The 20093-nt window shown below is 41.4% G+C and overlaps 3 protein-coding genes and 1 pseudogene across 4 annotated transcripts in view; 1 reads left to right on the top strand and 3 right to left on the bottom strand.

Annotated features, from left to right (window-relative positions):
* Nucleotides 1-20093, bottom strand: part of LOC144629554 (histidine N-acetyltransferase-like) — a 166117-nt pseudogene that overhangs the window by 92524 nt on the left and 53500 nt on the right. The window lies entirely within an intron of this gene.
* Nucleotides 8295-9874, top strand: LOC144629555 (uncharacterized). Its single transcript, XM_078487791.1, has 2 exons — nt 8295-8462; nt 8880-9874. The coding sequence occupies exons 1-2, from the start codon at nt 8391-8393 to the stop codon at nt 9729-9731; spliced, it is 924 nt and encodes a 307-aa protein (XP_078343917.1). The 5' UTR covers nt 8295-8390; the 3' UTR covers nt 9732-9874.
* Nucleotides 11826-12863, bottom strand: LOC144630798 (histidine N-acetyltransferase-like). Its single transcript, XM_078489160.1, has one exon. It carries the CDS (start codon nt 12861-12863, stop codon nt 11826-11828), a length of 1038 nt encoding a protein of 345 aa, XP_078345286.1.
* On the bottom strand, nt 17419-18539 carry LOC144630796 (histidine N-acetyltransferase-like). The gene has a single exon (XM_078489158.1). It carries the CDS (start codon nt 18484-18486, stop codon nt 17419-17421), a length of 1068 nt encoding a protein of 355 aa, XP_078345284.1. The 5' UTR covers nt 18487-18539.

Raw genomic sequence — 20093 nt, 5'->3', positions numbered from 1 at the left:
TCTTTAAGGAAGATGCAACTATTTCCGATTATCAGGCCCTTAAGGAGCCGTAATGGGCTCCTAGCCCTTTTGTAATATACGTCGTTAGAGAATGCTTAGAGACCTGTTAGTGTTTGTATAACGACTGTAGGATTTGTTGTGGGTTTCATGTCGTAATGTTTAGAGAGTTTTGACCATGTTGTATTTGAAGATGAAGTATTCAACATGACACGAGCACGGGACAAAGAAAAATTCTGAGTCCCCGACGGGAATCGAACCCATGGCCTCCCAGAATACCGGTTGGGCGCTCTAACCAACTGAGCTACGACAGACTCGTTGTGAGCTGGGCCATTTTTACTAGGTTGATAAGTGACACGCGTCCTGCATACTGCTAGGATCAGCAATGTCGAATTCATCAAGTTTGTAGTAAATAATAAAGATGGTAAATTTTAAGCTCGGTAATAAATAATGAAGATGAAGTATTCAACATGACACGAGTACGGGACAAAGAAAAATTCTGAGTCCCCGACGGGAATCGAACCCATGGCCTCCCAGAATACCGGTTGGGCGCTCTAACCAACTGAGCTACGACAGACTCGTTGTGAGCTGGGCCATTTTTACTAGGTTGATAAGTGACACGCGTCCTGCATACTGCTAGGATCAGCAATGTCGAATTCATCAAGTTTGTAGTAAATAATAAAGATGGTAAATTTTAAGCTCGGTAATAAATAATGAAGATGAAGTATTCAACATGACACGAGCACGGGACAAAGAAAAATTCTGAGTCCCCGACGGGAATCGAACCCATGGCCTCCCAGAATACCGGTTGGGCGCTCTAACCAACTGAGCTACGACAGACTCGTTGTGAGCTGGGCCATTTTTACTAGGTTGATAAGTGGCACGCGTCCTGCATACTGCTAGGATCAGCAATGTCGAATACATCAAGTTTGTCATACACCAAAACACTTTTATGCTCTCTGATTCTATAAGCTGGATATTTCAGCGGTAGTGCGCAGTATTGGCGAAGCTCGGTTTGCTGGGAACGGCGAAAAATAAATGACACTTAGCTGGTGATAATCTGGCCGCGCTTGTGGCGTGGCCGTTTATTCTCTTATCGATTATACAAAATGAGAAGCTAAAAGCGTAAGCAAATAATCAGTTCCCAGCAAAGGTGAGGGATTACCCGCCACGGCCCCAGACGAGGAACGAGGACGGGCAGCCCCACCCGAAGCCAATACTGAGCCGCTATATAAAAGGATTTACTATTAAAAGCGTGGATAAATGTAAACACTACCTGTAACTAATTAACTATGTCAAATTACTAAGTAAAAGAAAGGTAATGCTTAGCCCCTGCGTAAGCATCTGACGTTGTTTGTAACTATAACCTTTTTTTTTTTTTTTTTTTTTTGCATCAGTATATATGTGGCAGACAAAATCAAAACAGAACAACATGATTTACATGAATTGACAAGATGAAGGGGATGCTTAACCCCTACGTAAACATCTGTTGTTCATCTTTATAAGGGCTATATCCGGCCGGCGAAATCTAAGCAGTTATGCCGGCGTGACGGCGGTACTTTAAACTTACATACGAGAGGAAAATGCTTAGCCCCTGCGTAAGCATCTGCAATATGTCTTTGCTTATAGAAGTACAAAAGTGATGCTTAGCCCCTGCATAAACATCTGCTTTCATCCTTCAAAACTTATATCTAGCTGGCGAATTCTAATAGAATATAGTGACGTTACTTTGCTAATTACTTAGGTACATGCTTAGCCCCTGCGTAAGCATCTGAGTAATATTGTCATGTTGAGATTATCACTGAATACTCGTCCTGCTGGCGAGCACCCAAGCATCGGAGAGATATGGCAAGTGGCCTCACAATTAAAAGGAGACGAATTGGCCAACGTTGGGGTTCTAATATATCTTAAAAAGGCAGTCGATTTCCATCGGCCGAATGTACGAATTTGAGCATCCGACATGCCTTTTGCGGCCGCCCACGAAGCGGCGCCAATTCGAAAACTATGGCTCTTATAAAGTTTGGTATCTAGACCCAAAAAATTGAGGGCCTGACTGAGACACTGAGTAAAATACGACCTAGTAATGGCTGTGTTATTGGGCCAGCAGAACAACGGACCCGCGTTCTGTCCTCGTGCATTTAAATAATCCAACAGCAATGTAACGGCGCAAACGGGCTTATCTTTGTATACTATAATGTCGGTAGTGCGTGAGGTATCGCTGTGTTTATAGTTTCGCATGGACAGTTTGATGCCCACGATAGAATCCGTACTATCTTTCAAAAAGAATACCTGCCTAAGCAATAGTAAGTTTGTAGACGACTTGCCCGCCGTAATTGTCAACTCTCCTACTCTTAAAGCTGCGAAAAACGCGAGAGCGAACATCGCACGAATTAGTTTTCTTTGAAAGCACGAAGAAAGTGTCTGCTCACACGCAGAAATTACTTGCTCTAAAATTGGCAGTGTTATAGGTAATCTGCTGTCTAGAGTGGGGTTAATTTTGGCATACCCTTTGAGGGCGTATTTTATCAATTCTGACTTTGTTGGGTCGGGCAATGAAGCTAAGCGATGTACGTAACCTAGTGCAGATACGTAAGTAAGAGTTGTCGCCGCACTGTAATTATTTTCCGCTAAGTACGCGACAAACAGTGCTAGTGCATCTGTCGGAATCGGAAATTGTGAAGTGGGTCTGCTCAAGACGTTAATCTCGAAATGCTGAAAAATCCTCCAAGCCTGTTGGTAGGTTTTGAGTGACAATGTGCTCAAACTGCCTTCTAAGAGTCTGGCTAGTGTATTTCCCAGTTGTCTGGTTGTAAATGTGGGGGGATTGTTGTGGGCAACGAATCCATTCCTCTCGTGAGAGACAAGAACCTCTCCACCTGCAAGCGAGAGAGACTATCAGCTAATACGTTGTGCCTCCCCGGTACGTGCCGAGCCTTAAAATATATGTTCTGGGACAGTCATATGAGAACCAACTGCCGTACTAAAGCCAGCAAACCCTTGTGTTTAGATGTTTGCTTGTTAATGACGTGTACGACGCTTTCGTTATCCGAGTAAAACAATACTCGTTTATTTTTTAATCGCGCTGCCCACAAGTGTACGCCCAACACAATGGGATAAAGCTCGAGTACGGAAATATCTTGTCGCTTCCATTTATCAGGCCACTTGCCATATGTCCAATGCGTGCCGAAGATAGTGCCAAAACCGCATGATTGTGCGGCATCCGTGTAAAATGAAAGGGCACCGGATGAGGTCCAAACCTCCTCGAGAAAAATTGATTGACAGTTAAATGATGTTAAAAATTGTTGCCAAATCCTAAGGTCGTTTTTAACTTCTAAAGTAAGGCGGATAAAATACGTAGGTCTGGTAATTCCTATTGTAAGATTAATCAACCTGCGTAGAAAAACTCTGCCTGGTTTTATTATGGAGCAAGCAAAGTTCAATAAGCCGATCAACGACTGCAGCTCTTTAAGCGTGACTTTTTTTCGCGACAAAAATTGTATTATAACTTCTCGGCATTTCTCAACCTTCTCTCGAGGAAGCCTGGCCTCGTGTTTTAAGCAATCTATCTCTATGCCCGCAAAAGTAAGGACGTGAGCCGGGCCCACAGTCTTTTCTTCTGCCATAGGGACGCCCAGTTCATGACAAAATTGCAAGAATCTGTTTAATTTTGCGCCGCATGTATCTAGTGATTTGTCAATGATCAGGAAGTCATCCAAAATGTGTATGATGTCCGGAATTTGCAATTTGTTCTTCGCGACCCATTCCATCGCTGTACTAAGATCTTCAAATATTTGGCATGAACTTGAACACCCCATAGGCAGAGTTTTATCAAAATACCATTTTTCTTTCCATTGAAAACCCAATAAAGGATAATCCGAAGGATGTACTGGCACGATACGAAAAGCGCTTCTCACATCGGTTTTGGCCATAGCGCAACCCTTGCCTTGTCTTTGAATAATGCTTATCGCGTCATCAACAGAAGCATATTTAACTGTTGAAAATTCGGGTGGGATACTATCGTTTATCGACGCTTCTTTTGGATACGATAAATGATGAATCATTCTGAATTCGCCTGGCGTTTTCTTGGGAATAACGCCGAGAGGAGAAATACGGAGATTTTCAAACGGGGGGGAATCAAATGGGCCCGCGATACGACCCAATTCTCTTTCTTTTCGTAATTTGTCATCAACAACGTCAGGATTCTCATAAGCGGAGCCTAAATTTGGAGCGGTAGTCGTAATTCTGGGACCCTGATAATTAATCTTAAACCCTTCGGAAAAACCTTTGATTAAACGGTAAGCGATGCGGGAGTTATAGCCTAATAAAACGCGGGAAAGGACGGCTACGTTAACCGGTGTGGGAAGCGCTGTTTGTAGGCACAGGCGGCTGCTTTGTTGTGGGATTTCGCCCAGCCGTGGGCTTTTGCTGCTGTTGGCAACGGAAGATTGGATGGTTGTTGCCACACCTAAAGCAGTGGTGTTTAAAGGCGCACCCGTTGCAATGGGCCCCGTTATGGAACTTCCAGCAGAAACCCTTTGGGAAATTTGATCGAGCCCCAGTGCCGCGATATCTGCCTTGGCCTCCCCGGTTTGGCCCATTTAGCTTTTGTGGTTGGTAGTGTGCTCGAAGCCACAACTCGCTGTGAATATTATCCCAAGAAATTTGCTGCTCTTGTCTCAACTGACGAAAATTTTCGTCATAGAAACGCCAATTGGCGGACTGGGCGGCTAAATCACGCACTACAGACCCATATTTCATGAGTGCTGGAGAATCTTGGGGAAATCTTTGAGTAAAGATAGAAACGAAAATTTGGAAAGCGGTTGTCCACTGCTCTATAGTCTGGATGGTGGGCCGTTTATGGTTGGGCACCATGGAGAGAACCTGCTGCCCATTCTCATTACTTTGTAACTGAAAAGTATAGTTATTGTCGTCTTTGTACGTTATCAGCAAATGTGAAAAATCTATGAACTCGTTTGCCCAGATCTTATTTCTAATACGCTCTGGTACCCTAGATGCCAGAGGCACAGCACTAGAGATAAAAGAGTTCTTACTGCTATCGGCGGTGGGTTCAGACACTTGTAGTATCCCGCCGGTTAACGTCTGGATGTTGGTGCGAACCGCTTCTTGGACGCTGGTTTGCAGAGTGGGCTCTTGAGGCGGGTCTGGAACAAACTGTATGTGGGGTTGGTTTACTGGTTGGGGTAAAACCAGTCCCGTGTCGCGAAGACTCTTCTTCACCGCTTCGGCTACGGCAGCGGCAATACCTTGAAGAGCGCCTTCAGGAACGCTTGCTTGCTGCTGGCTGGCTGTACCTCCTGCTGACGAGGTTGAGGCGATGTCTTGGCCGGTATTAGCGGGCACCTGGCGAAGCGTTGCTGGATGCTGTGTGTTCTCGGCCGTCTCGGCAGCGCCTCGCCTACGTTTAGAAACCCGTGTGAGATAAGCGGTGCTGACTGCTGGCCTCTTTCCTTTTGGCGGCATTCTGGGAGGGGGTAGGTCTGGATTAATAACACAACTCGCTCTATGCGCACAAAATAATTCAAAGAAAAAAAACAGATCCAACACCAGGCGTAAATATATATAGGACTACCGCAGGCGAAAAAGGAAAATTTTGCACTGTATAAACGGCATTAGGTGGGGCCGGCAAAAATGCCTAACAAACGTCATGAGGTATACAAAGCATGGAACTAGATAGGTGTTTTCTTTCGTAAAACACAACGGCAAAAACATGATTGGCACAAAGTCAGCCTTTGGCCGCATTGATCATGCAAACGTGCCGTGATAATAAGCAAAGTGTCAGAACAATGTTCTGGGAATAACCGCAGAACGCTTGATAAAATACTTCTGGCATTCCTCAATGACCACAATGCTGATAGCATAAACACACCCAGAAACGGGTGGGCAAGATAAAATACCCCAACTAATGACTACGCCTGCGGCAGTTATCAAAGAAATTACCTTCCGAAAGCATATATATATATATATTTTTTTTTTTTTGGATTATTATTATGACGAGTGGTTGGTTTGGATCTGTTTCAGTGCATAAAGCAATGCGCCCCGATAGCTACGGTAGAGAGCCTTGTGTCCCCGCTTGTTAAGGTGAATTCCATCACGAACATAAATGTTCCTCGTGGGATTGTTGAGCCCTCGATGGCGCCAAAATTTCGCAACGCTGGAATCGGCCAACGTGTCCCGCAAGCACTTGTTTAGCTTTTTGACTCTCCGATTGTATTGCGGAAAGGGAGGATTCAGGCGTGGGATAACTTGGCATATCACCGTGAATTTGTGCTGGATCTCATGGCGCAACACATCCACGAAGGCAATGATTGTTTCACCCAATAATTCAGGGTCTGTCGAGGGGTCGCATAAATCGTTAGACCCTATTTCCAGGACTAAAATGTCTGGTTTTGTGGCTCTCGTAGCCCCGAGGTCGTAGCGCATTAGCCCTTCAACTGTGCGGCCACCGTTCCCTCTCAGCTTGACTATGCAAGAGTTCTTTAAGTCAAAGTGCTCGTTGAACGAGCTGTTCCCAGCATTATTTTTGAGAAAAACTTTCATTCTTCGTACAAACGAGTGGCCGAGTATCAATGATCTTGGGAGAGAACTCTCAGATAGGTCGCGACAATCTTGCCCTTCCATGTTAAAACAGACAAAGGAATGGTTATACTTAACTTTTTCGGGGATCGAATCACGCGACTTCAGTGTAGTTGGTAAGAGCTTGTTCTCTCGATGTGCGCTTGAAGCAAAAGAGGCCTTTCACAGGGCCTCGTCTTGTTAAGTACGTACCGGTAGCTCTAATGTCCCGGATAACCGGAAATCCCTCGGCCGGGAGCTGGGACTGATATGAATCAAGCAGCATAAATTCATTTATTATGGTAATAAATTTCCTTTATACTCAGTATACCATCCAAATAGAAACCCAAAGATTTTTGCATGAAACGCAAATTTCCATCCAAAAATTACCCCCCCCCCCTCCCCGACCTTCGGAATTTTGTGGTATCGTTGCCGAAACATTTTCCCTAACTGTCTCTACATTTGTTGTGGAAGCAAATTGTGGTTCGAAGAAGCAAAAACTGTTTTCTGAAGGTTTTAGAATCATTTTGCTTTCCTACGTTTGTGTGCCAAGGAAGCAGTGCTTCTGCAACAATTATTTTTTCTTGTTTGCGGGGGCCTTTTGCGGGGGCTCCAAACAGAGCTTTGTTTATATTAGTCAATTCCCGTATCCCGCAACAAAAATCCCGTACCTCGATCAAATATATTATCATACATCATTATTCGTTAGTCTTTATTTGTTTTTGTATGTCTTCTATCGATTCCTCACTCTGCGAACCAATATACCGTTTCAGTACTCGCGTTATCTGGTCTGTTTTTTTTTTCTGTGGATTTATCTGCACCGACATTTGTAACAAAAATTATGTTCAGGGAGTACATGGACGTTTCTACCGAAGAGATCTGACGGATGAAAGCTGACGTTTTGTTGCTTGGGGGACCAGCATTACCTTTCGACATAACAACAAAGGAATTTCACTATGTATAACGTTTTGTTGAGATCCAAGCGGGAGTTTTCTGAATTTTTTATTCGAACGAAAGGCTACCGGCATTAATTTTGCTTTAAATAAATATCATCGTGATCGTATCTGCATGAAAGGACAGTTTTATTAATTAGCATTGAACGCATGTTAGTGTCATTACCATTTTAAGTACGGTTTAATAAAAATGAGAGAAATTGCTGTTTTTTTTATACGTCGTGGACCTTTATTTTTGCGATTTCACCACAGAAAATATTGACTTTCAGAGTGCATATATCGAGTTGTGCATTGAAGTTTTAATTTTCTGCTCGCAATATTTTTATTGATCACAACAAAGTAATGTGTAGCAAATTTGAATAGAGTCAGACAGCGTGAACAAGTGATTTCCTTGATTTATTCAAATTAAATAAAGGTTAGCCTAAACAATGCTGAAGCTTTCATCCGTGGTAATATAAAAGTCAATAAAGAATAAACCTATTTTTAATGCTTAGCTCACGATAGTTTAAATCTCTACGACCCTTTTGCAACAGGTCCTAACGATGAGGACGTCTGATACAGCTTAGAAAAAATTTTCGTATTTTTTCGACATTCAAATTTTCTGTTACATTACTTTGTCTTTTTTTTTTACTTACTCGTTGCTAATGCAGTCTGATTGTTTTTAATCTACTCAAATACCCGAAAATGCGCGTTTGATTTTTAGATGACTCACTTCCGGTTTATGTGGAAGATCGCATATATTTGTATGTGATACTCTAAAGCTACGTGGCTCAGTTATACAAGAAAGACTCTGGATCAGCATTTTCAAACGTCTACAAGCACCGCGTTAAGTGCAAATTAAGCAAATCTACACTGATCCACTCGAAGATGAAGAGCTTGCTAGCCTTGATGTTCGCTTCATTCCTTGTCGCTAGAGAGGTTTGGGGTAACTGCTGCGAGGTAAAAAAATTTGGCCGTTCACGCATTTATTTTTTGCAAAACAATTCACATTTCTAGATCTGCAGCATAATTATTGCTGAACTTTAGACATTCTAACTTTGTGCTATTTCCGCAGGCTGAAACAGAATATTCGTTAAAGAAATCACTGAAGCAAATTTGTTAAATAAAACTACTGATGCAACTGAAAACGTCGTTTTGTTTAAGAAAAAAACGAAATATTCTTAATTCAAAAATTTAAAGTGTGAGTTTTTAGACGCAGAACATCAGAAATATTTTATTCAAAGTGTTGCAGTAAACACGGCAAAATATAAGAGGGATCTTAAATAAATTAAACATTCAGTGCGGAAATCGTTGTTCAATTGCTTCTTATACTACTGTAAATGTCTGATATTTTGTTTGTTTTCTCGCTATATTCAGAGCGCTGACCTTCTGACGTTTGAAGAAAAACCCTGCACCACAATGAGAACAGGCATGCTTCGCTCCACCAACGGCCAAAAGTACTTAGAAGTTTGCTCCAAAAAGCAGTGGCAGCCATATTATCCCCAAGGAAGCCCGGTCAAGGGTTGCTATAACAACCGTGTACCTGGCTTGGTTGGCCATTGGCGCATGGACGAGCAAACTGGAAACGAGGTCGCGGATGACTCGGGTCATGAGAACCACGGCTCGGCCAGTGGCCCGGTACCTAGACTGTCCAAATTTTCTCGCGGTCGTTACTTTGATTCCAATGGAATCATCAATGTTCCAGACTCTGTCATCCTGAATTTTGGCCTCACAAGCTTCAGCGTTGTTGGATGGGCCAAGATTTTGGACGTCACATACCCTTTAACAACCTTCGCTGTCAAGAAAGGCCAGGGCTGCTATTATGGTCCAGGCCGCCAGGGCTGGGTACCCGGTTGGGAAACAGCGCACGGTTACCAAGCTAAGGGTCTTCGCGTGTGCATTCGGGACAAGGAGAACAGAAAGGTCGATACATACATTGAGTTCGACAACGGTTATAAACCACCGCAGCTGCTTGGCCAATGGGTTCACTACGCAGTCGTTTTTGATCGCGAACAACAGAAGAGAGTGTTCGTTTACATCAATGGTAAAAAGCAGTCAAACGCCCTCGACATCTCAGCTGTCAAAGGCAGCGTCGACAACAACAAAGCACTCGAGTTCGGTCATCTTTATGGCTGGAAAACCAAGGGCACCCTTGACGAATATCGAGTTTACAACAAGGCTTTGGATGGGTTCGAAGTGGCAGCCATCTTCAGCAACCACCTCGTGTAAGAAGCACGAAGAAATCCAACAAATTAAGGGAACAGCATTCTTAACTGACAAACATGTAGTTTTCCACTGCGGATATCATAGCGCCTCAGAAATGGTAGCTTGATCAATGCAAGTTTTAAATTAGCCTGTCCGGAAAAAGACAATTAAAACCCTTAACTGAAACGGGAAGCTTTGAAATCCAAAAAAGGGTGTTTAAAAAGTCGCTTGTTGTCTTCATCTTTAGGCCCTTATAAGTTAGTTTGTTGGAATAACAATAAAGTTGGACATTCAAACAAAAATCTCGTTTTAACTTTATGCTCTCACTGACTTCGAGTCTTGGCACAACAACAACAACAACAACAACAACAAAAAGAATTACAGTCGTTCCAGTTTATTTTATCTTCTCTTGAGCGATCTCGGTCCATTACCCCGAAACCTTACGCGGTTTTGAGTCGGTTTTACATGACAGGATAACGGTTCTTACAATTCACCGCTACACTTGCATATTCTAATTTGTGCATGCGCCCACCATGATCGGGCCTCTTTTAGTACCTATTCATCCCTTGAAAGCACTTGAAATACTTCAAAATTTTAGCACGCTGGGTTGAATTATTGATATTATTTAAATTATGGAGGCACGCATTTTTAAATCACGGATATAAAAACTTTCGTTTCCAAAACTACTGTCCTGATGCGAAACCTTTCATATGAAAATGAGTTGTACTCACAAGTACACTTTCATTAAAGTGAAACACGTCCTCATCAGACTCGTACCCAGTTACTTCTTTCGCTTTTTGAACGGCGCGCAATGCATCACGGGAAGGACTTCCCATCAACCTCTTCGAGCGTAGGGAAAAAACGAGTAACGACTGGGTACGAGTCTGCGTCCTCATTTGAATGGTTTCGCACCGCAAACAGTTGTGCCAACTAGGTTTGAAAACCTGGCAATATTTCGTTGACATATTTGTATAGGTAATCATACGGTTTCGAGTTAAATTTGGAATTAATTTGCACGAGTGAGTTTTTCAAAAAGCAAGCGGCGAGTGCAATTTCAGCTTTTTAAAAACTCACAAGTGCAAATTAATTTCAAATTGAACGAGAAATACCGTATGATTACTTATTAATAGTATAAACATGAAAAAAGTTGAGCCCGCGATACAATGGTAAAAAGTATCTTGGTCAGCGGTCAGCTTCAAAAAACAAATGACCTCAATGAGGTTTACACCTGATTCCGCGATATGGTCATGTGATAATGGTCAGCGGATACCTTGTTTTGACAGCTGTCAATTGACCATGTTAACGTTAGAAAATTTCCTGCTGTCTTTAAGCCAAACGTGATCCAGAATATTGATGTGTAATTTGCACTAGTGTTACAGCTGAACTGCACTGCTCTTAGCCAATCAGAATCGAGTAATTTTTTCATGTATATTATTAAGACACTAAACACCTAGACACCAATGCAGACGTCCCTTACGCTCGTCCACTTGGGAGGAAAGATTGCGTTACGAACCCAAAGAACGGCAGCTTAGAACTGCAGTTACTGCCGTGACTAGTCCTTCGTTAGGACCTGCGAACTGCTCGCATGTGTGCAATTCGGTGTCGTAATAAAATTACCTGCAAAATCAATTGAGCGGGAAAAAAAGCGTATAATAGCCAAATTTAGACAAAAGAAAATGACCACCTAAAATAATAACCACTTAAACCCATAAAGAAACATTTCAGCAACACAGCAAATACAAAATAAGGTAAGGCTGGATAAAAATTTACTTAAGATGATTAAAACGGATTGCGACATAGGTTTTTAGTAATTGTTTGGCTGAACAGTTTTCAAAGTTAATCTTGTTTGTTGGCACCTTTAACGCCCGGAAGACATTAGCTGATGAAGCTACGGTTTTGTCATTTAAATCCATAGAAGTAATTTTTTCGCGAACAATCAGTTTTATAGCGAGTATTTGGCAATAAATAACAGAAAATTATTTTCACCGCAGCTTGTAGGTGGCTTTCAGGCGTTTTTTTTCATCAAATTAATTATCATTAATTTTGTGAACAAGATCGGACTTTTTATAAATTCCACAGCTACTCGTGGAAGTTACTGAAAATTAACGCTCGATATGCTCAGAGCGATTTCCGACACCAATTAAAATCCATTTCGAACAGTTTCATTGTTTCATTTTCGTAAGCAAGATTGGTGTCTTTTAATTTCAAGATACCTCCAAGTACCCTTCGGACGCACTCTGCCTCACTTTTATGATGCACTGATACTGAGATTATGAAGTTGCCTTTGATAAGTTTGCAAGCGTGTTTGAACTGATGTAAAAGATGAGCTTCGAACAGGTCTAAATCATCTGTGTAAATGGTAATCAACCATTCCGCGGCTTTCGTTCTCCGTGCATGTACCCCATGGCTAAACGAAACTGGGTTGGCCCCAACGGGACGTTTCTCTACAAAGAAATGCACATCATGCTCTCTTAAGATGTAATCGATATTAGATCCGAGAGGTTCGTAAGGGCACCAATCGAAAATAAGAATGTCATTTGGTAACAGTCTCCTGATTGATGGATTAAACAGGATAATTTTTGAGAACAATTCATTCGTACAGGATTCTATTGTAGATTCTTTTCCTGTGGCGGGTATTTCTTCACGGAAGGGCTTCTCTGCGACATCATAGGACAAAACATCGTGCTCAAGAACTCGTCTCCACAGCGGATTGGAAAAATGTGAATAGGTGGACATTATCCGGTATCGGGAGACCTTAGGGAACTTTCCTCGCACATGGTCCTCCAAAATCTGATTTATGTCTCGCTTGATGCCACGACCACGACTTTCTGGCACCACCCGTCCTCCCCTACGGATGAAGGTCTTCCCGTCATCAACAATAAAACATGCATCTAAACCAACCAGTTTCTCACCAAGGTAAAAAAGCATAATGTCTAAATTATCCATTTTAAGCCAGTCGTGATAAACTACTGGAAGATAGTCGTATCCATTGTATTGTCCTTCTGACAGCTTCACAATTGCATCGAAATCCCTTGATTCAGCGAGGCGAAAAGTGAGCTCTTTTCTCTGGATCATACCCTTTTGGCTAAAACCTCTAATCAACTTTGGTGTCAAGTGACGCATCAATAAAGCGCGTGTCCTTTGCAGAAAGTTCATGATGGGCTTTGTTTAGCAGCACGGAGAAAAAGGCACTGCAAGCACATCAAGAATAATAATAATAATAATGACAATGATGACAATAATTTCTAACATATAATTATAAAGATACTGTAAAGTGGAGTCTGAAGGGGTAAAATGAGAACTGTGATTTGGGCAAATTTCCACTGGAAAAATGTAGGTATTTGAGTGACTGGGACAAGGAATCGCAAACAAATAAACATTAGAACTGCCACTGGGATTTGGAAAATCGGAAAAGCATTACGCTGGGAAATGGAATTTGGGCAAAATTTTGGCTGGGCAATAGAATTTTATACACGCCCCCCCCCCCCCTCCCTCCCTCCCAGGACCCTCTGTAAAGGCCTTGTACGTATAAAGAAGTTATCAAGGCGCAAGAGAGATGAAGGATCCATAGACTTACTTCATCCTCTCTTTCGCATTCTTGATGGCTCTTCAATATTGAATCGCGTAAAAATATTTGTCCTTTTCACGTGTCACGGATAACAATAAACAAAATGCTTTCACGTTCCTGCAAAAATTAAGAAGATCTTTGTTTAGACTGCAGTGACTGTCACGCTCGAAAAGCGTAAAACTGCAGACATTTGTTTTTAGCCTGGTATATATCATGTCTGTTTAATAAGATCAAGTAGGCGACAAAATAGCTGAAAAAAGTTTGAAAAAAAGGGACATTGTTGTGACCTGTTATCTGTAGGTTACCCTAACGAATAGCATAGTCCCCCTGCAAGCATAGCTTCGAGGAGTTTAAAGGCTCTGCTTGCAGGGTGCGTGTGCATATTTATGCAGCATGCAAATGAGGCCCTGTTAGGGGGGTCCCGTATGTCCCCCGTCTGAATTTTAAGCCTTTTCATGTCGCAATTTCGCAAGGTTTTAATTTGTGTTGCTGTTGGAAATTCGGAAATCAGGTTTATCTCGTTGCCGTGCTCCATAACATAAATGCGTTCTCGTAATTCAAAACTCTGCCGCCGAAACGTACTGCCCTGGAATAACAGGAGCATTATCCACGAAATTCGGTAGTCTCTCAAAAGCATAGGATACGAACACGGGGGAAACGGTTATTAAATTAATCTGCGCGGACTATGAGGTTTTTCCGTCTAAAGCTCAACGCACGACTACTGTGAAGCTCACTTAAGAGGCGCTGTCGAAACAGGCGCCGGCCCTTCAGATCGAGGCGCCTATTCCGACAGGCGACATGCACGTCTCTGAAACAGCGACATGAAGGAATTGAAATGGCGAAGACGACGAGATAAAAAGCTGCCGTGAATATACGACAGCGACAAAGATAAAAGCAAGTGAACAGCGACATTGGCGTTTTTTAAATTAGACATGAGTGATTGGCATTGTTATGTTCAAGAAAAAGCGACGGGAATCAGACAAATCAGGCAAGGATAAGTAAATTATATTTCTGTTCTAAGAAGTTAGAATAGAAGTTTTGCGACGACATCGCATTGAATTTTTGCCACCCTTAAAGGAGCTACGTCACGGGGATTTCGCGCAATTTTGGTCTAAACTGTTCTGAAATTAGAGGTAGACCACTTAACCCATGAAAAACACTATCTAAAACGTCTAAAGGAAGATATAACCTTAATTTGCGGAGAGAAATCGAACCACTGCTATAAATATCGATTTTTTTAAGACGTGCGGAAACAACTTGAAAAGTTAAGCCTTAACTTTTCAAGTTGTAATCTACTTTCATCATGGCTATCCGCAGCCAAAGACGCTTGTTAATAGTTTCAGAGCTACAATATAGCAACTGTCAATAAAAATGGATCCTTATTGTTAGGTTTCATGACTAAACCAACAGGAATAGTAAATGACAAAATGTTACGAACATTTCATAGTTAATAAATGCTACAGCGATTTGAAATTGCAAAACTTGAAACAAAACCAAAATTTGGTACCTTGAAACTACATCATTCTATTTGCGTGTTTTCCGAACAGTGTACAGCTTTAAAAGTACACTCCTTTTTTGTCCAAGAGCTAGAAAAGGCCAAAATTTGAGAACTTACATCTTAAGAACGTTTCCAAAGCTAATATTTGGTTAAGAACGAATTTTATTTTTTCTTATTTCTCGTGAGTGACAAAATATATATACTAAATGAATAAATTTTTCTTCAATCCTGACCTGTAACCAACATTGTCATCACTCATTGGTGAGGTGAACATGTACATATCGGTTCGGAATGAATTTAATGGAATACTACTTTGTTTTTTAAAATTTCAAAAATAAGAACATTTTAAGAACATTTTATGCTCAAATCTTCGAAAAAGTTAAGAACGTTCAGCCTTGGTGGAAAATTAGACGTTCTTATATAAAAAAGAGTGTATTGTCATACATCGCAATCCTTCAAAGAAACCAGTCGATCGAGAAAGACGAATCGCCAAAAGAGTTCTTTAGTCCATTGAGCAAACCAATAGGAAGCTAAACTGGGTGCTTAAGGTTGATGTTTTCTCGAACGGAAAGACAAGGCAATTTTAATTGCTAAATATTTTCAAGTGTTTTCACACAGTATGATCATGAGAGGTATGACAATACTTTTGAAGCTGTGCACTGTTCGGAAAACATGCACGCAAATAGAATGATATAGTTTCAAGGTGCCAAACGTTGGGATTGTTTCAGATTTTACAATTTCAAATCGCTGGAGCATTTATTGACTATCAAATGTTCGTAGTTTAGTAGCTTTTAGTCGTGTGATCCAAACTCGCTTGAAGGGAACGCTGGAGCGTATCATTTATTCATAAATAGAAAAAAGAATATATTAATACTTACCTTCCTGTTGGTTTAGTCAGGACTTTCAGTTAGGGGTGGGAAAACTTTATCGCGATTTCGTCGCAAAACTTCTTACTCTAACTTAAGAACAGAAACCTCCTTTACTTGTTCCCACCTGATTTGCCTGATTTCCTTCGCTTTTTCTTGAGCATTGTCGCTGTTTACTTTGCTTTTATCTTTGTCGCTGTCATGATTTCACGGCAGCTTGTCGTTCATCCATAGTCATTTAAGTTCCTTCATGTCGCCGTGTCGCCTATCGGAATTAACCCCTTACAGGGCCTCGCGAATGGTATTCGATAATAAAATATGCAACTTTAACTGGCCGTCCCGAAGATGTCGTTCGGCACAGATTCCTTCCATTTAGGCAGAAAATAGATGTTTACTAGACAGGTCTTGCAATTACCAATTAATTAGTTTAAATGCAAGACCGCAACTAGCTTGATTCGATCGCGGCGAAGCGAAGTTGCCGCGATCGACCTCGGACGTCTGAGACTGACTCTGGCGATAAATTAAATCGTCGTGCTAAGTTGCTCGTTCATTCGTTCGTTTAAGTGGACCGACAGATCGGACCTTGACAGTAACTTACAACTGAAAAACTTACCCCTTTTCAGTGAATGACTGTGAACCTTGTAAGTGCAAAAGGAATAGGTTAACACTTGCCTAGCTCCTGTACGCTTTTTTCCTAGGCCTTCGCGTTATTGTTGAATTCACTACTCAGTCAATTTTTTTTCGCTCGTGCCACGTGACCCGAAACGGGTTGACCGCGACGAAAATAAAGGCCTAGGAACTAGGCAAGCGAAACACATATTAAATTATCCCCTGAGCATCCCATAGTGTCTTTTAAAAAAACATCCAAATCGAAACGGCCACCGTGTCCGAAAACTGTCGAAGGTCGCCTGAGTTTCTCTGTGAAGATTTCCGGAGTCTAGGCAGAAGACAGCTCGATCAAAAACATGGAAAAACATGGAAATAGACAATTAAAAAATAAAAAAGATTTCATAGAAATAAAAAGATATTAAATTAAATAATGTTGGAAAGTCACTTTTTGCCTCTTTTTTGGCCTTGTAAGTTAGTTTGTTGGGATAAAGTTGGATTTTCAAATAAAAAACTCGTCTGAACTAGTTATGTTTCACTTCGAGTCTTGGCACAAAGATAAGAATTACAATCGCTACACCAATATTTCTTTTATGTTATCTTTTGGGGCGATCTCCGCCCACTACCGTGGATCATTATGCAATTTTTACATGACAGCACAGCAATCCTAACAATTTACCGCTGGACTTGCATATAGGCTACTGATACACAACTTGCGCCCACACTACGGCCTAGCTGTTTCATTACCTACTTATCCCTTCACGGCACTTGAAATAGTCACCGCTTAACTATGAGCAACTAGAAATTAGCTCCAAAAAATAATGGAAAAATAGGTAAATAAGTAGAAATAAAACAAAAAAAAATACGTAGCACATTTGATACATCAAAAAAATTAAACACTTTTTTCCTTTGAATGACCTTGAATGGTTTTGCACTAAAAACAGTTGCCCAACTCGGTTTGAAAACCTAGTTTTTGACACCAAACACCCAGACTCCTTTGCAGTCACCCCATGTACTCGTCACACTTATAAGAAAAGATTGCTTGACAAACCAAAAGGGTGTCTGCTAGGGAACGCAGTTACCAATAACTTGACCCCCGTGACTAGTCTCTAGGCATTCTCTTTCTCTGATCATGCATTTGAAAGTTTGATCTACTCAGAGCGACTTTCTACACTAATTGAAATCTATTTCGAACAGTTTCATTGTTTCATTTTCGGAGACGTGACTAGTTTCTCTTAATGTTAACGTTTCATTTTCGTAAACGTGACTGGTTTCTCTTAACTTCAAGATACCTCCAAGCACCCTTCGAGCACACCCTGCCTCGCTTTTACGTTGCAGTGATACTACGATTATGAACTTTCCTTTTATTACTTCACTGGCGTGTTTGTACTGATGTAAAAGATGAGCTTCGAACAGATCTGGATCATCTGTGTAAATGGTAGCCAACCATTCCACGCCTGTCGACGTTCTACGCCCATGTACCCCATGGCTAAACGAAACTGGGTCGGCCCCGACGGGACGCTTCTCTACAAAGAAATGCACATCATGCTCTCTCAGGATGTAATCGATATTAGATCGGAGGGGCTCGTAAGGGCACCAGTCGATAATAAGAACGTTACTTGGTAACAGTTTCTCGGTTGCTGGATTAAACAGGATAATTTTGGAGAAACATTCCTTCGAACATGATTCTATTGTAGCTTCTTTTCCCGTGGAGGGTATTCCCGCACGGAAAGGTTGCTCTGCGATATCATAGAACAATATGTCCTGCTCGAGGACTTGCCTCCATTGATTGAAGAAGAAAAAATGTGAAGAAGTAGTTGTTAACCATTGTCGGGAAACCTTCGGGAACTTTTCTCGTACATGATCCTCCAAAACGTGACTGAGCTCTCGAACGATGCCACGACCATGGAGTTCTGGCATAACCCGTCCTGCTCTAAGGACGAACGTTTTTTCGTCATCAACAATGTAACATGCTCCTAAACCAACCAGTTTCTCGCCAAGGTGTGTCAGCATAATATCTAAGTTATCCATTTTAAGCCAGTTGTGATAAACTAGTGGAAGATTGTCGTATCCATTGTATACACCTTCTGACAGCTTGACAACTGCATCGAAATCCCTGGACTCAGCGAGGCGAAAAGTGAGCTCCTTTCTCTGGACAACACCCTTTTGGCTAAAACTTCTGATAAGCTTTGGTGCCAAGTGACGCATCAAGGAAGCGTGTGTCCTCTGTAGAAAGTTCATGATTGTCTTTGTTAAAGCAGCGCGGAGAAAAACTTCTCAAGGTCTACATGCAAGGCACTGCAAGCACATCGATAATAATAATGACGATGATGACAATAATTAACAATTTTTCACTGAAGTGGAGGTGAATAGTGGTGGCTATTTACCGAGCCGCGACACTGACCACCTTCACTGACACTGAGGTGAATAATCCTTTTAGTATATATCACACAAGCTGAATTAAATAGCGGACAAAATCATTACTTTCGGTAGCCGAAGCGAAACGCGCGGCCATTTTGTTTCTCTTCGGCTGATCGGAGGTAAATAGTATTTGCTAATCACCTTCAAGTGTACGGCTTACTTCCCCCTCTCTTCGACATTCTCGATAGCTGTGAACACAGGTTTTCTTTCTAAAAAAAGAAAAGGTTTTAGTTGTCGACGATTTGATTTTTTCATTCACCGGCTTGTTGTCGATAGCTTTGATCACAGGTTTCCCTTTTGAAAAAGGAAAGCTTACTTCTTGTCGACGATTTATTTTTTTGCAATCGTTTTCATGCGCGCGGATATTTGTCAACAGTTGACTTGTAACGTTAGTTGTTTACAGGATCCCCTATACGGTGCAAAATTGAATGACGAAAAAGTATTTGGCCTTTTCACGCGTCACGAATAAATAACCAAAATGTTTTCACATTCACGCAAAAATCGAGGCGATCCCTGTTTAGATTGTCACGCTCGGAAAGCGTAAACTGCAGAGATTTGATTTTAGCGTTGCATATCAACTTGAAGTCTGTTAAGATCACTTAGGCGACAAAATAGCTAACAAAAGTTTCATCTAGATGCAAAACCCAACCACAGAGGTGAAAACAAGGGGCATTGTTGTGACTTGCAGTAAAGAGCGTAGCAAAAAGGGGGGTCGTGATCCCGTTCTCTAAAGAATAGCACAGTTCCCACGTTAAAAAAAAAACAACAGAAAACTGCGGTAAATGTTTTTTTTTTTTCAACAGATGGAATCAGCAGTGAAAGTATTGGTTTTTGCACTACGAAGATTTCACACGGCACACTTGTTATAATGTCCGACGGTCTGAAAACTTTCTTCTGAAAAAATATTCCGCTCTCAAACAAAAGTTTCATTCATGGAAGGAAATACTTGAGAAATGTTCAATTTGCGTGACGGATTGTTGATGTTGGGAAAAGGTCATGTCGCTTAAATATAAATTTGGAAACATTCCATTCGCTTTCATGCATGTTTGACAAATCAAAGAAACTTGCTTTTTGACATGTATTTGCTGTTTCTCATTTTTTTTCTCAGTTTTTCGGCAAAAGACAAGTAATTCTTGCAATTCATACCTGGAAACGCGAGGATTTAAAACTTGCATATATATATAATCATACACGATCTCTTGAAAGTAGCCTGGCAGTAAGGATTTGGTGACACGTCTGGCTGCAACAACGCAGGCTATTTGAAAGCCGATCTTTTGAAATGAATGGCATGCTTGGAATTGTTTGCAGCTAGCGTTATCCCGTTAGCACTTTTCACCTCCCAAACAATCTACCGCATTAGTGTAGTTCAAACACTACACTGATAAGTTCGTTCGTTCTAAGTGGACCGTTAGGTCGCAAGAGGTAGT

The sequence above is a fragment of the Oculina patagonica genome, chromosome 11, assembly GCF_052425735.1.
Source record: "Oculina patagonica isolate OP01 chromosome 11, crgOcupat, whole genome shotgun sequence".
Lineage (NCBI taxonomy): Eukaryota > Metazoa > Cnidaria > Anthozoa > Scleractinia > Oculinidae > Oculina > Oculina patagonica.
The sequence above is the reverse complement of the archived record's forward strand: the minus strand, read 5'-3'. Positions and strand labels throughout refer to the sequence as shown.

Bases quoted from the DNA above. Each gene is read 5' to 3' on its own strand.
- LOC144630796 (XM_078489158.1), bottom strand. From the start codon at position 18,486: ATGAACTTTCTACAGAGGACACACGCTTCCTTGATGCGTCACTTGGCA.
- LOC144630798 (XM_078489160.1), bottom strand. From the start codon at position 12,863: ATGAACTTTCTGCAAAGGACACGCGCTTTATTGATGCGTCACTTGACA.
- LOC144629555 (XM_078487791.1), top strand. From the start codon at position 8,391: ATGAAGAGCTTGCTAGCCTTGATGTTCGCTTCATTCCTTGTCGCTAGA. The intron at 8,463-8,879 runs GTAAAAAAATTT...CGCTATATTCAG, and splicing joins TTTGGGGTAACTGCTGCGAG to AGCGCTGACCTTCTGACGTT.